The 17,116-nt window shown below is 48.7% G+C and overlaps 1 protein-coding gene across 1 annotated transcript in view; it reads left to right on the top strand.

Annotated features, from left to right (window-relative positions):
* The first annotated feature begins 9,409 nt into the window (after positions 1-9,409).
* Positions 9,410-17,116, top strand: part of Galphao (G protein alpha o subunit) — a 28,395-nt gene continuing 20,688 nt past the window's right edge. Inside the window, exon 1 of the mRNA XM_011144718.3 lies at positions 9,410-9,904. Coding sequence (XP_011143020.1) covers positions 9,787-9,904 — 118 coding nt within the window. The 5' untranslated portion in view covers positions 9,410-9,786. The remainder of the gene's footprint in view (positions 9,905-17,116) is intronic.

Genomic DNA, 17,116 nt, shown 5'->3' with positions numbered 1-17,116 from the left:
GACGCGTAGGCGAGGGCGACCTGTTGTCGTTAAGGACTACGGGACGCCAGCCAACGCGCCTAGCCCGGCGAAGCACTCTGTATGTTGCAATAGAACCAAATCGAAAGTTCATATTGTTATGACACATGTTTTTAGCAATACTTTGTAATAATAATAATAAATGAAGGAGGAGACACTGTGTGGTGGCATGAATGACAAACAAGAGCAACGTACGACACGTCCCGACAGGTGCAGCATAACGACGATATATACAATATACGTATACATCGAGGCTGTACGCTGTTTCTTTCTTTTTTTCTTTTTTTCTTTTTTTCATCAATCGATCAGTCTCTAAATTAGAGCTTAGGTCCGTATCAACGGTCGTTGCTTGAAGCTTGTCTCAAGCGCGAGACACTCGAATTTGAATTTACAGCCGGACGTGAAGTGCCTCAGTTGAATCGTATGATACGTTATATTGATGACCGCAAATCAACAGGAAGATTTTCTCGGTTGAATCGCCATTACGGATAAGTCATCCGCGTCATGTAATTGCTCGGTTAATAATTTAAATGTGTATAACGATGGATTAATTAAGGTTAAATATGTGTAACGGGTAAATAATTTAATGGGCAAGCTATGTCGATCGACGGTAAAATCCAACTCCGGATTAGAAATAGAAGTACGTTATGAGACAAGTTTCAAGTGACAACCATCGATACGAGCCTTACCCGGGCCCTTTCTCCGGCGAAGCTCGACGAGGAGTGTCGACGGGAGTTTTCCTCGGCGAGCCGCGCGTGTAAACAACGGCTACACTTATGAGCTTTCGATTCCGATTACTGTGGCGAACGCTTTCGACATTTTGCGTATACGAGAAACTCAAGTATGTGTGTAACATACCAAGTAACCATGTAAAAATAAGTCAAGCACACGCGTAAACTCGATGGACAACGGCACGGCGCTTTTAACTTGGGAAGAGAAGAAGGAGGAGGAGGAGAAAGAGGAGAAAGAGGAGGAGAACCGAAAGGTCGATGCGATCTCGACGGGTCTCTTCGTGGATGCCGGTGTTACGGTGGATCCCTCACGTGCGAAAACACATGGCCGACTTTTAACGTATGTCGCGACATGTGCAAGCGGGATAGTCGCCGGTTGACACATTGACTATCAAAACAACACGAGTTGTCTCGCGCGCGTCTGCGTGGCTGGTCTGCGAAAAGAGTTCTCTGCTCCAACCGCGAGTTGACGCTCGCCTGGTTTTTCCTTTGCGGCGATGAGTCTGCATCGCGAGTTTCGCTGAACAATGGATACGGTTAATTGTCAGCTGATAAAATAACACGCTGAGATACGTCGCGATTGCAATGGCAGTCAACGTGTCAAGCCGCTCGGTAACATTGAGCGGTTGAATGCCGCTCGCATTTGATCCATGATTCTCTAGCGAGCCGTCGAAACCGGCTCGTAGTCGCAGTCGCCAAACTCACGTTTTTCTCGTCTAGCTGTAAGAAATCGGGGAGTGAGCAATTATTGCGACAATTATTCAGCCGCTCGACTCGAGAGATCGTCGAGATCCAGGGCTCGTGTCGGTCTCGTGTAGATCTTCTCTTCAAGCGTGAACACGTGAAAATGCCGTCAAGCGCTTTCAATCTAAGAGATCTTCGCTTTTCATGAGCTCACGCTAAAGGAGAGGACCCATGATCGACCCTCTGATCGGCTCGTTCAATCTCCGTTTCTAACGATGCACGACGAACGCGAGACAAATCGACCTTGCTAGATGAGAATTCCGATTGGCAGAATCGTATACTGTCTGTGGTGTCGTACGATTTTAATTGTGCATAAGCATTTTTAATCCGCAACACTATTCGATACTACTTATTACCAGCGATTACGTTATAACGTCCGTCACTCGGCAAAACAAATACAAGGTGTATTCCCTTACTTGTGCGAGCTGCGTGAATCATTGTGCGCGCCTCAGTCTCTGTCTGACTCGGATCGATCGAGGATTTGTGTTCCGACAGATTCTCCCGGATGTATCTCGGCTTGCTTGCGGCGTGATTGTAGAATGTAATTTTACCGAATCGTAAATGTCGTAGCGTAAGATTCGTGAAGATTGCTCGTCTTCGTGGCGCGAGTTACAATTTTAAGGTAAGTCTAAACAATTTCTTTACATATGATCCACCAATCGAAATTTTGTAAAATATATATATATATATATATGTGTATATATATATATATATAAACATTGTCGAGTTGTAAGCAATAAAATTTCGTGCCACGAGGATTAAATTCCCAAGCGTTTTGCTAAACGAGCGCACATCTGTCTCACATTCGAAACATTTCTCTCTGCACTGACGCAATTCTCATCGCCTCGGAAACTTGACGAAGTGACTGCTGCATCTTGCTCCAACGACCAAGTTCACATCGCGATCATGTCTCTCTCACGCTATTATTTATCATCCCATTCTGAGACGCAAAGGTTTAATTCCTCGACCAACCTTGTTCGGACAACATGAACGCCCGAGAAACGTCCCGCTTGTTTCAAACGTCTTTTAAATGCCGCAAGCGCTCGTTTCTACCAAAGTCGGCTAAACCTCAATCCGAGCTCACATCCTTGTCCGAATAGAATTTAGATTCATCTCGAACTTCACTCGACGTTGGTAGAAACAAGCGAGTCTTAGACATCGCCTTGAATTTCGATAGGAATACGACGAAAAGATCCATTCGCTCCGCGATGAGCGGCCCGGAGCGGGTCGAGCAACTTTGAGCGGCGCCGTCAGATGGCACCAGGTGGACATGCCGCGCGCTCCTGCGACTCGATTCGAGGGAAATCGAACGTAGTCGACGCGCGCGCGCGCGCGCGCGCGCGAATCCGGGTCGTTCCTCGAGACGAAACGAGGAGAGAGCGTCGATGAACATCGGCCGGCCGGTCCCAGGATCGATTGACGTCCTTTGCGTGCCGGCGGCGGCGGTGTAACGTTGCGACGCGACGGGACGCGCGCGCGGCAGCGGCGACGACGGCGGTGGCGGTGGCGGTGGCGGCGGCGGTGGCGGCAGCGGCGGCGGCGGCGGCGTCGGCGGCGTCGGGCGGGGCGAGAGGTCGCTGTGATCGTCGGCCGATCCGCCGCCAGTACGCGTCTCCAGCTCGCCGCTGTCAAGAGTGCGACTTTCGCGGAGCAGCTGTCGGCCGCGAGAATCCCCGAGATTCGGAGCAACGCGCGAGCGAGCCCTCCCCGCGAGTCGTCGTCACCGTCGGGCTCGGAGAAACGGCGCCGGGACGGCCTTCCTCCGTTCTCTCTCTCGCGTGCGCGCGCGCGCGAATCTTCCCTCTCGTAACGGACGGAGAGCGACAGGTAGACGACGCGTCGCGTGAACTTTTCGTTTCGCCGCCGCTGAATATCCTCGGCCAACAACGCGTAGGGCCGGCTGACTGTCTCTCGGGATCCATCTCCCTCGTCGGCCGCGCCACCCCATCGTCCTCGTCATCGCGTTCGTGGACATCGCGAGCGCGAGCAGCCGGCGCGACGTAAGTACGCGCTCAAGTTGGTCGGGATCGGAGCCCTTCTTTCGCCGGACGAACGAGACAGATCAAGAGAGGGAGGGAAAGAGAGTGAGAAGGGGAGAGAGACGATAGTAAAACTGACGGACAGACGGCGAGCCGTCATCGAAGGGAGAGCAGTCGCGGAGAGCGAGAGACGCGATAACGAATCGTATCAGTCGCGCACACGCCTGCTCGCTCGTTCGCTTTCTCTCTTGCTCGCGCACCGTGTGTGTCGTGTCCGCCGCTGCCACTGTCGCCGCTGGGACGAGGAGGGTCGGTCTCTCTCTCTCTCTCTCTCTCTCTCTCTCTCTCTCTCTCGTACGCGTGAGTCGAGCCTCGCCTAACGCCTCCTCCCGGATCCCGGTCTCGGGCGGACCGAGCGTTCTCCTGCCGGAAAGCTTCTCCCGGAATATCGATCAAATAGTCTGAACCGAGTGAAAAACTACTCTGGGAAGAACGGGGAGAAAGAGGGAGAGAGAAAGAGAAGACGGAGGTACAGAAAGAGGGAGTCAGTGGAAGGAAGCAGGAGAGGGGGTCAAAGAGAAAAAGAGAGAGAGAGAGAGTGTGCGTGTGTGTGTATGTGTGTGTGTGTGTGAGAGAGAGAGAGAAAGGATCCCGTCATTAGCCAGGATACGATAGCGAAGGAGGTGCGTAGACACGTTGGATTTGTATCGGCGGATCGCCGCCCGGAGAGTGCACTCTCTTGTGCGTGCGCCCGCGGTGACATCGTCGAGGGCTAGCTCCGAAAAAGCGATAGAGAAGAAGGTAGAAAGGGGTGGAAGGAAGAAAAGGAGAAAGAGAGAGAGAGAGAGAGAGAGAGAGTGGGGCGGGGGTTCTTTCGGAGTACGCGCGGCTGCGGTGTACGCCGACGCTCGATTCACCCATTAACTGCTATGATTTTGTTTCACGGGGGTGGCGAAAATTGCTGGCTGCAAGGGTGTCTTCGAAATCGCGAAATGTACGCGTCTCGCGCGACGAGGGGGAAGATGGCAGTTGATGGGTCGGCCGGACGCGAGCACTGTGCGGCACTATTGCATGTTGTTCGATTATTTCTCTCTCCTCCCCCTTCTCCGCACCCCCCGCTCTCGTTCCTCTGCCATTTGTTGAATCACGTCGAAACGCAATTGACGCGGTTAGGTTCTAAATACTTTGCGCTTCACGACGGGGAGAGTTTTTGCGGGGAGTTTTTTAAGCGTATCTGTGCAAGCAAATTACGATTCGTCGAATGTTTCCTTACAAGTGTAATTCTGTCGCGGATTACGGATTACGCCGTTTAAAAAGCGGGCTTTGGGGGCAACGAGGAGGTGAACGATATTCTAATGATTTCACATTGTGACTCAATATGCTGCCTATGCATTGCGCACGATGTATCGCCAGCGGCGCGATACGTCGTTTACACGCTAAAATTGCGGCATTCGTGTGGGCTAATGTCCTTTGCGTGGAAGTCACGCAGAGGGACATTTCAGTCTCCGCGGTGCAGAAGGAAAATTTAGTGCCTCGGCAGCACGATACTCTAATTGAGCCCAAACGAAGATTCATTCAAAGTCATGCTAACGGTAGATTCCGCGCGTTACATCTTTTCCTTCACCGTAAAACACGAAGAGAAAATTGTCAATCTCATGAGGGTCTCGTAGGTCTGTTTTTTTATAGCCACATCATGTTGCGCTCAAAATAGATGTATTTTCTTTTACTGTTTTTTTTTTTTTTTTTAACATTAATGTATATTATAAGGATGATAATTAAAGACTGGCAGAAAGCATCAAGTAATGGACGACAAAATATTGATTGTCACGATATAACATAATGAATTTTAACATTTTTTTATATTAATTTACGTCTCATTAAATTGTTGTTGAAATTTTCCGTCTCGCTAAATTTTTGAGTCTCCCACATATACTGAAAAAGGGGACATTATAAAGATTGGCAAAGGCTCCTTACGCAAGGTTTATGTTGGCTTAAATTCAACCTCTTGCGTAAGGGGTCTTTGTCGATTTTTACAGTGTCCATTTTTAGTACACAATAGACTCATCAATTTAGCAAGCTGAAAGGCTTCAGCAAACATATTTTTAGATATGCGAGCGTGATGTGCACGCAATAAAATAATTTGTGCGATTGCACGTCGGCAATATAACATAGCAACTATTCTTCGTAAAAAATATTCTTCGTAAAAAATATAATAATACAATCTAAACAAGACTTTTCGGGACGCTTAGAAAATGATCGACACGACAAAATTACGACGTAAATTTTATACTGGGCGTATCAGTTTACAATATCCAAAATAAAACATCAAAGTTTCAAATTTCATTTCGCTAGATCTCGACAATGCCGTCCTCCACTTGGTTCTTCCTACAAATCGCTTACGAGATTATCAAATATATTGCATACTAATAATGAAAAAGTCGCTGATACATCAGCTTTTCTGCATATTCACTCAAGATAGTTCAACTATATAAAGCGCGACTATAAAGAACAGACCTAATTATCGTATCAGTCGGAGATATCTTGGACGTAACAATCGAAAACTCGTGCCTGGTCGACAGCACGATCTCCGCAATCGCGAGAAGTGCCTCAGGGGGTGGCAACCACACAGAGAGACGGAAGGAAGAAAAAAAAAAAAGAGAAAGAAACGAGGCCGTAGATCCAGCCGCGAAGAAGTCGATAAATCGAAGAGTCTCGGTGACTCGCGCTCGTTTTGTCGCGCGCGACGCGTCTCTCCGCCGCCGTATTTTAGTCTTACTATGCCGGCGATGGTATTTTATGAAGCGCGACGCGTATCGCTTCCATTATATCAGGTCGTTGCATTTTATTGATCGTACGGTGTGTTTCCACGTAATGCCGTGCTTGCGACGAGATGTACGTGCAATCCGACAAACGAATAAACCATAGGGACACCCAAGTGTGGGCGGATTGCCGCCGGTTAAAAATTCACCTATCGAAACCGGAACAATTTCGACGCGTTCGCGATTCGCGATGGTGCACGTATGTCCCGGGTATTCCGGGATCGATGGTGAGAGCGAGCACGCAGCGTTGTCCCGTCTAGAATCCGAAGAGACGAAGAGAGGAAACTCTCTCTCTCTCTCTCTCTCTCTCTCGCTCTCTCGGCGATACCGATGGAGCACAGGTATCGATACGACGGCCGAAGCTCGAGTTCTCGACTTTGATTCAACGATGAAATATATCTCGCAGTGAATTAATTAATTTAATATTGAGAGCGCTCGCAGGCAAAATAAGTAATTCTATAAATATTTCCAAGCGAGACACATTAAAAAGAAAGACAAGTCTACAAAGCCTTTAGTTTTTCATATCAATGATTTAACGAGTTGAATATTTTACCCGCAAATATCATACAAGGAAATATTGTTTATGCGCAGTCGTTACTGCATAGTCAAGTAGAAACTGATGAGAATATACCAGGAGTCTTGTAGATACTTGATTATTTATGAATGAATCTCTGCTGATATTTGGCACAGTGTGATCTGTTTATTTAAATCTTGATTGAAATCGTTCATTACCTCTCGCGCTGCCGTCACTATTTTCGCAAAGATTATTTTTAGCATTCGCCGCTTATCTAATTAGTCGCGCGCCGGGGTTAACGAGATATTAATTAATCTCGCCAAGACGCTGCCGCACTCGCGGCTTCGACTTATCGTCATTTCAGGACTGACTGGCATCAAATAGCGCGTGTTAATATTCGGAGAATTTAATTTCCTCTATCGAATCGCGGCAGCTTGTCGTTGCCGAAATGTCGTTGCGGCGGAATTGAGGGAGCCCGTTTCACAGCGTTGCTCTCCTCTCATAGAGTCCCAGTTAAGTTCCCGGATTTATTCTCTGGTGACTGGGGTAGCTTGGATCGCGTTTTCTCAAATAGTTCATCAAGAGACCCGCAATTTCATTCCCGTCTCATCGTGATACTCTCTTTCCGACGCGCCGCGCGATGCTCCTTTCTGCGAGACTCGCGTCAGCTAGGCTGACTAAACGTAAACCTATTCTACTATCGTCTCTAACCTCTAACCAAAACGAGGAGTTCCCAGTTTTGTTCCCAGTTTACACGCTAAACAAAATTTCATCAGCCATATTGTATTTCCGCATTTTCCGATTTTCCATCCAGCTCAAGCTCAAACTGAAAAGCGTACTCGCGACTTTTCCTTCTTGCGTCGGGAAATCAAGAAAGAACATTAGAGATCAAAATTTTTGGAGAAATGAAGATCCACAATATTCTACGTATTGTATGAATGATTTATGATCATCTATAATATTTAAAATAAAATTATCTGTAACTTACCTATAAACTTTCTCTAACAAGAAAAGCTGTAATACTCTTTTCGCGTGCACTGCATAAACCACGCAACTTGTTTTACCGATTCCGACTACTCAGCTACTCTCTATAATTGTCGAGCCCGTGCCTCATTTACGATTAATGACATTAGATCGGATTCGTGCTCGACGACGGGCTCTTAAATCACACACATCGTGCGGTCACGATGCGCCGACCTAATAAAATTTATCCGGCTCTCTCTCTCTCTCTCTCTCTCTCTCTCGCGGCAAGTAGAGGAATAATAACGAGATGCGACGTTATCAGCGCGATTGGTCGAGAACCTTTCGGTATATCAAAGGCGGGCAATCTGCCAAGTCGAGGTCGTATACTCGATGGAAGAGAGCGAAAACGAGTGTCGTCCGTCTCCTCTTTACACTCGCTGGTGTACACGCTCGATGAGGCGAGGATTGGTTAAACAACGCCGGTATCGGCGATCTAATCCGGACTCTATTACACATAATCGATTATCTTAACACGTCCGCGACAACCACGACGACGAGCAGCCCGTAGACGCGCTGTGTATTTCTTACGGCGGAATCTTTGCAGGATTCCTCCTGTCTCTTAGTACAGAATAATGACAAAATCGCACAATAGCAGAAAATCGACTTTAATTCGGGGGATTCACGTTTCTGCACTGGGAGAGAAATGGACAGATTGAAAGAGAGAACAGCTATTCAGGAGGAAGAAACGCGTTCAATGTCGCGACGTGTTCTAAATTACGGCTAGTTACAACCCGAAAATTCGCTACTCGAGCTAATTTTACACCTCGCAACTGTATCGATTTTCTGTTTCTACGGTTATTAACGAGAGATATCGAGAGGACAGAGTGAATTGATCGCCTAGCGTGTTGAATATCTCGGAAACTATGGAAGAACTTGGAGGAAACTCCATCTAGAGCGACGACTCCACCTACAAAAAATCGTTACTACCACGTGACGGTTATTCTCCAGCATGGGGCTTTTGCAGCAGAAGCTGAGGCTGGCTGGCTTCTGTGGCAAAGGCTCTTGTAGCCAGAAATTCCTTCCCAATTCCCGCAGTTACCAAGATACTCGAACCGCTAATCACTAATGATTCACCTTGCATAACGAACGACACTATTTTTACGCCACCCACATATATTCGTTGGCGACTGTCTGGCGACATCGACGATCGCGATTCGGTCGCCTCCTCCGAAACTGATACAGCCAGACCGTCGCGTATCGAAGTTATACGATTACTAGATCACAGACTCCATCGCTTCATTGACAAACTCATCCCGTTCGTGTTGCAGGCGCAGCAGACGCGCGCGACTGAATCGGCGCAAGTGTGGCGGTCGCCGGGGGTGCGTACGGGTGGCTGCGGTCACCCAGGTAGTTAGGGCAGCCGGTGGCGGTGCCGGTTGCCGGCGGTAGTCAGCAACGGTGCGGAAGCATCGGTGACGAAGACGACGAAGACGACGAAAACGAGGAAGAAGAAGGACGAGGAGGAAGAGGAGGACGGCGGCGGCGGCGGCGGCGGTGGTTGGGGTAGAGGAGCAGGGTGAGGAAGTGGTGGTGATAGTGGTGGAGGTGGTGGAGAACGACGACGAGGAGGAGGAGGAGGAGGAGGGGGAGGAGGAGGAGGCAGTGGTGGAAACGGTGCCGGTGAAGGCAAGGGTGGCTGTTGTGTTAGTGGTAGCGGCGAAAGTGTTTACGGTGGTGGTAGTGGTAGTAGTGTTGGTGGTGCTGCTGCTGTCGCTGTCGCTGTCGCTGTCGCTGTCGCTGTCGCTGTCGCTGTCGGCTGTGGTAGCGACGACGGCCGCGGTTGCGAACGAGGTGGAGGACGAGGTTAAGGAGGAGGCGCAGAGGAGGAGGAGGAGGAAGTGTTGCACGAGATCTCATCTTTGTGCGGGCGACGGGGCCGCTCCCTGCCGGCCGCGCTGTTCAGCAGGTGAGAGAAGAAGAGCGTGGGGGTGGCGTTTGTGAAGGCAACGTGTAGCAAGATGGGCTGCGCCATGTCCGCGGAAGAGCGGGCCGCTCTGGCTCGCAGCAAGCAGATTGAGAAGAATCTCAAGGAGGATGGTATCCAGGCGGCCAAGGATATCAAGCTCCTGCTGCTTGGTGAGTTCTATGACTCTGTGTGTGTGTGTGTGTGTACCTGAGTACTCCCTCTCTCGGCGAGAGGGGGAGTAGAACGTGGTATGGCCCCACGTGTTGGCCGAGTGTTTTCCAATCGCCCGATGATTCTTTCCTTCTCTTACGATACTTTATAAGTCGGCCGTGTTGGCCGACGAAAATGCTCGAAATCTGAGCTCTTTATGAGTAACTGAGTGCATTAGCACATTGACGAAAAATCACAGGTAAAGTTATATTTTCCACGGATCGGGGTGCTGTTCAGTCGGTGGGATAAAATTACGTTCCCGAAGCTTGCCAAAATGTTGCCGTATAATATTACGTGTTTTGTTTGTAGACAAATATTGTCCTTCGATATTAACGAAATCCCGCCGCCTACGCGTCTACGATAATGTACACAGCGCAAAACTGCGGCTCTTTCGCGTTCAGTCTGTTAATAACGTACACGTGTCTCGGGGAAAAAGGAGACGATGTTGTTAGTAAAATCGAGTCGCCATAAAAATAACGTTCTATTACGCTGCAGACGCGAAAATAGGTGACGGGGAAAGATCAACGGCTAATTAGCCGCTCTACTCGCCCCGATTGACTTTGCGTATCCAACGTGAGTGCTGGCGCGATGGATATATATTGCTATCAGAGACGTAAGTCTGAGGGAGGGGACACTTCACTGGCGATTGGGGATGCAACGAGCGTATCGGAGCGAAAAAAAAAATTACGAAATGTACGACCTCGCGGTAAGCAGTCGGAGTGCTTCCGACGGATTCCATCGGTCGATCGGCTCGCGATAAATCACTCGACTCAGCTCTCGTTACCCGCTCGAAATTAAAGATCGCCGGATCGAAATCGCGACGATGAACAAAGGAGGCGAGAGACACAACGTGAAACGCATCGATCGCGCTCAAGGGGAAAATTCGCGCGGACGTTTAGCTCCAAGCTTAACCGGGGCGACGCGCGACAAAGCTCATCGCGACCGGCCAAGTTTCCCGCGGCAACATAAATATTGTCGTTTGATGCAACTTTGGCGCGACCGAGCGCGATTATATCGACGTAGCGGCGCGTCGTCCTGTCTACAACGCTGCTTCTCTCTCGCATTAGATATTTCATGAGCTACGGCGGATCTATGATTGGCGAGGAGAGTTGCGCGCCGTCTGCTTTCGACCTTTATTGATCCGCCTAACTTTCTGAATGCGCGTCGGGAGTCAATCATTATCGAGCTTTTCCGTTTGCGCAAACGTCCCCCCGCGAGAGAGATTCTGCCGTGTGCAATAACATCGACACGTATCTCTCGATGACATTTCCTTTAATCTCTCTCCGCGATCCTGCGTGATCTCGATCTCGCGTCTCATTCTAGTCGATTGTATAAAGCAACTTTTCATTCGTTAATGGAAATAGAATGTACAGCCGGTGTCAGTGTATTTTCACAAATTTGTCATATTCTTGGAGTCACGTGGAGTCACCCTTAAGAGGATACGCGGTATACAGGATGAGGAAAAAGTCCCGGGCCGGTAAAATATCTCGAAAACTAAGCGTTTTAGAAAAATATGTTTCGAACAAAAGTTGTATGATTTCAAGGGAGACATAAAACAACTATGTCATTTTGTTTACAAATGGCACCACTTTCGAAATATTCACTGATCGTTACTTTTTTTAAACAGAAACCCAAATTTTTTATTACGCCGCCTTTTTCTACCATTTAATTAATTCGAACAACTTTCGTTTGAACTACTTTGTCTGAAACAGTTTTTTATTTGCCTAATATTTTTTGAGATATTTAAGGAAAACTTGATAACTTTTTCAATATTTAACTGCTCGCTAACTATTTTTCGGAAGAAAAAACGGTATTAGACTTTTTTGCTCTATTTAATCTCAAGAATATGTTGTTACAACAACGCCCTGACGTTTAGTAACTTACTGATTTTTGGAAATTTCAAAATCATCAAATTAACAAAAGTCAGAGCGCAATTGTAACAATATATTCTTGGGACCAAATAGAGCAAAAAAAGTCTAGTACCACTTTTTCTTTCGACAAATAGTTAGCGAGATATCGCAAGTTAAATACTGAAAAAGTTGTCAAGTTTTCCTTAAATATCTCAAAAAATATTAGGCAAATAAAAAAATGTTTCAGACAAAAGTTGTTCAAATTAATTGGTGGAAAAAGGCGGTGTAATAAAAAAATTGAGGTTTCTGTTTAAGAAAAGTAATGATCAGTGAATATTTCGAAAGTGGTGTCATTTGTAAACAAAATGACGTAGTTGTTTTATGTCTCCCTTGAAATCATACAAACTTTGTTCGAAACATTGTTTTCTAAAACGCTTGGTTTTCGAGATATTTTACCAGTCCGGGACTTTCTCCTCACCCTGTATATCGTTATAAACGTCAAAATATAAAATTTCTCTTTCTTACACACGCTGTTTAATAGGGCACCTTTGAAGCCTGACAGTTTAGCGAAATAAATTGATTTCTGCGGTAGAAGGAGAAAAATTGGAAACGACCCCGACCGCAAAGGGTCAGCGATTTAGACGTCGACGGCTCTCGGCTCTGAAATTACATCGGAATTCGGAATAATTTATTCGAACGTATCGCGCTTTCCGTGCGAATACAATCCGTTGTAAAAAAAAAAAGAAGCACCAAATCCACGCGAGTGTTGGCGTGTTTTCAAGGGATATTAAACACATCGGGGCGGCGCAATCTCGTCACTTGCATGTCTCATCTCGCGTTTCTCTAATCCTCCCCCCTGGATCCGCGGTGTAACAATTTTCGAGCGGGCGCGTCTACGATTTTTGCTCGACGCCGTGCAGCATGGAAAAGACGATTTACACGAGCCGACGAGACCGTTCGCGCGACGCTCATGGATAGAGGCGGCTTTTTAAATTGACGGGCATGCAGGAAATTGGACGCTACGTAAAACCGGAAGAACGGCGCAACAAGCGTGTTCCTCCTTGCGCGGAAGGGTAATGCCCGATCGCTCATCCGCCGTCAGTTCTTTCAATCAATGCCGGAACGCTCGAAAGCGCATAATTGCCGGCGTCGAGATCAGATATCATTTGACGTCAATGTTTAATGAACGACGTCAGCGCTTTGTGACGTAACGCCGCGCCGGCAACGAGAGAGATAACGCGTGTTTCTCCTCCCTCCCTCCCTCTCCTCTCCCCCTCCGCCGCCTTTCGCGCTGGATGATTGTACTCTGAAACGAGTTCTCTGACGCGTTCGCGTGATCCGCGGCGGGGTTTTGGAAACTAAAATAACGGAGAGACGATGCATCTCTCCATGGAACGTGGAACGGCGAGAAACGGCGTGGCGGCGAGACTCGCCACGTTCCACGGCGGGGAACGAAAGTCCTTGTTCTTTTTTCGGAGTATCATCTGATGTATGAAAGGTCGTCCAGCGTATTTCACTCGCCGCGGCGAGCAGACGCAATGATCGCCGCGATTAGGGTTTCTTCAGCTCTGTCGTTCCGCGTGTGATCTCACGCGCTAAAAATATTCCCCCCGCTCTCAGATTGGGTGACGGCGGCGGCGGCGATCGCCGTAGACAGAACTGGGGAAATAAATCAGGGGGGCACGCTCGCGGCCCTTACTTTCGAAATATTTGTCGAATGTCACGGACACATGTGCGTTATCGAGGCACGCATGCTGCCGCCACGTGTTGCCGCCCATGCCTCCTCGCGGCGCGGCGGATAAGAAACCACAAGATTTCCGGCCGGCGCGAAAAGTCCTGCGTCCTCCGAGATTTCTTCTCGGGCACGCGGAACACGCGCGATGTGACGATTCAGTTTTGATGGAATCCGTGCACCACGTATGCGCCTCTCGCGCTGTTTTCTCCTCGTTACGCATAATTAACGGTCTCATTGGCATTGTTTACGTCTTCTCTATCGTCTCGCTTTTTATATTTTGCGCATCCGCATCTTTCGGATCGGATTCGTCGCGGCGCGGCGTGCCTCATGGGTGTCTCGCTTTTTGCTCGTAACAAAGCTAAGTAATATTAACTAATTGACTAATTGAGAATGCGTGTGTGTGTGCGTGCGTGTGCGGATGAGAAGCGTCGTCGAAAGTTGCGCGCTAAAAAGTAAAACGGCAGACGCGCGGAGAGAGTCGCGCTCGGTTCATTCACGTGAGAAATCCATTAGACCACCGATTATACATTCCGATGAATCACATTCGATGAGCGCCCGGGAGATAGTGATTGCGTAACGTAGTAACGACGATTAGATACGCACAGACGCAATTGGACATACGGTCGCGAGATTCGACACTCATTCATAATCGCGGTGTGCTTACGCACGGATCGTCACGCGTCGACTCAATCGCCATGGAGTGAATTCTTCGCTCCGAGCGATATCTCCCGAGAATATCTTCACGCGAAATTCGAGAGCGATGAATTCCGCTGTGCGTGAAGGACACGACACATTCATTCTAATCGGCCGAAACATTATTCGCTCGTAGAGCCGGCTGACCACAGGCTGCGCGACATTTTTCCACGATGAGTCTCGCGAACGTGTCTCTTGAGAATCGTCGAGAAACAAATTTCATTGTCACATTAAATTAACCGAATCTTTTTTTCAACGGCTTCCGGGTGGCGGTATTTCATCACCGGCGCTTCGGTTGAAACTTCGCTCGCTCCGAGTGAGTTTTCATCCCGAGGAACTTGAAGAGTACACGCGATGCGTCGACGTAAGCATCCTCAAATTTTCACCCAGGTCCCTCGCAGGTTACTCGCCCGGCAGCGCCGTTAATCGCGCGACCAACTCGCCACGATCGGGGTCTTGATGAAAAATTCTTCCGTCGTTCGTCTCGCGCTACAATTAAAATAAAATCAGCGCGTGGGCGACGTGAAACGCCGCACCCCGACGCTATATTGTCTCCGCCGGTGCGCGCTAATTGCTTCGCACGTTTTCAATTTACTTTCTCGCATATCTCCGGCCGCGTTCTCCGTCTCTCGAGACGACACCGGGACACATACCCGGTGTCCCAGAACCGTCGATCTTGCGTTTTTCATTTGATTCTTTTTTCTAGGTTAGGTCCGAGCCGTCGGCCGTAACAACCGTAAGAGCGCGAGAGCGATCAAACTTCCGCTGTTATCTCTCGTCGAAGTGTTGAGCCGCCTCGAGAGAGCGCGTTTAGCGGCGAACTCCTCGCCGGGAGTTCTTGGACCATCTCTCTCTTGGTACCTCGTTCTCCTCGCGCGCCGCGAAAGTCCTCAAAATCGCGAGTCCGCCCAAGTATGCGAGGCGCGCGACGACGCACCGACGAAGATACGATTCCTCGGGGTCGAAATGTGGGTCCTGTTTATTGGTGTAACCGGTGACGTCATTCGCCGGTGGAGAACGTGCGTGCGTGTACGCGCACGCAAATTGCCTGCGAGTATTTTCATCCGATTAACGCCGCTGGAAGCCCGGCGCGGCGACGTCGCGGACGAAATACGAAACGTCGTTTCGTTGCGTGTGTTTCAAGGCGATGCAGGACCGCCGCCGCGTGGCGTTAAATGTCAACGAGAGCGAGACGTCGCGGTGTGCGCAGCGCGTCGCTATGTGAAGCGGTAAAAATGCCCGGGACAAGGAAGTGCCCCGCCGTCTCTATTCCTCGTCCCTCCGCCATGATTCGCGAAAAAAGCGCTTTTTCCTTTCATGCCTCTGATTTTTACCGGGGTTTCGCGATTTCCCGATCGCGCTCGAACTATTTGTGCTGACGTCCGTCACAGGCGCAGGTATGTCGAGTCGCAACGACGTCCCCCGGTATTGCCAAGAATTGCCGAGAATATCGCTAACAGCGACTGCTAAAGATATCGCTAAGCAGATACCTATCCCGATGCGGTATTAATAAGTCTTTTTATATTTCTGTGAAAAAAGAAGGAATCGGATTTCCTTTGCTTGAATGATTTCAAATGATTTATTGCGACTCGCGCTGACAGAGCGCGCTGCATTCAGCGTCGAGACTGATTGTTTTGGGAATTTTGAGGGTTTTGCTGGCGCAGTCGAGCGCGTACTTTGTGTACTTAAGAACGGCCAGCTCTCGCCGCGTGCGTGCGCCCATGTGAAATGGGCTAAATGGCAAAGGGCGCCCGTACATTTGCGCTTTAAAGCCGGCCGAAATGCCAGAAAGTCAAAGGTCGTAAATCACGTAGTAAGAGCGAGGCGCTGCCTCGCGCTGTGTACTTAAGCTCCGTTATCTAATTCGCGTTGTTGCCGTAATTATGCTCGATCGTTGTCTGATTCTCGAGCGAGTTGCACACGTCACGACGTGCGTAGAATTTCGCGCTCTCCAATTTTTCTTTTTTTTCCTCGGGCGCCAATGCGAAAAACGGCTCTCTTTTCGTCTGTTTATCGAATACCGTAAATTGGGACACATCCGAACGTAATCCCACAATATCGCGCAATATCGTCACGCTCGTCCGCGAATTAAATAATAATAATTGAAATTGATAATTAAATAGCGTTGCAAAAGTTAGATAACCGGCCGCGCCGGCCGATTGATACGCGGATTAGCTCTTATTGCGACAGCGCGCTCTCATTATGCGATTTATTGTTTTACTTGCCGGCGGATTTACGCGCAGCACATTTCATCCTCGCCTCCCTTTACGCTCGAACGTGTCGCTTTTACGCGATCGTTCGAGGCTGACGATCTCCGCGTCGGATCCGACGCTTTTGCCTGATCTTTATCGAGGGACCAGCCGGTCTCTCCTTTTGTTACTCATTTACAATCGGGAAAAAATACGCAATCCGCAATCACTTGTACGCGCTTACGCGAAATATTCATTAACGTGCATTAATGTGCATTCGGTTCCATCACCCGTGATAATTAGTCGCGTAAAACTCACGTACGGGCGACCTATGGGAGTTCATCGAACGATATTTTTACGTAAAATTCGCGTCGGCGTAAATCTTCACGTAAATAATCGCGTACGTGTTAAGTAATCGTGTACGTCATAAAAAAAGAATGGAAAGTCCCGGCAGCTGAAGCTTGGTTTAACATAAATTTCGCCTCGGTATAATTAGCCAATCACGGATGTTAACTATCGATAGATCGATGGTCACTGAAGGATTTCGGCCAGCCGCGTCGGCTCCTGCTGCACGTTTCTCACGACTGTTGATGCATCCAGAAAGGATAATGGAAATTCCGAGTTTTTATTATCGACGCAGCAGACACTCAATTTTCATCGCATACATAATGGAAATTATATTTTCATTGTGTACGTCAATAGAAA

This window comes from Harpegnathos saltator, unplaced genomic scaffold (assembly GCF_003227715.2).
Source record: "Harpegnathos saltator strain DR-91 unplaced genomic scaffold, Hsal_v8.6 scaffold328, whole genome shotgun sequence".
Classification (NCBI taxonomy): Eukaryota; Metazoa; Arthropoda; class Insecta; order Hymenoptera; family Formicidae; genus Harpegnathos; species Harpegnathos saltator.
The sequence above is the reverse complement of the archived record's forward strand: the minus strand, read 5'-3'. Positions and strand labels throughout refer to the sequence as shown.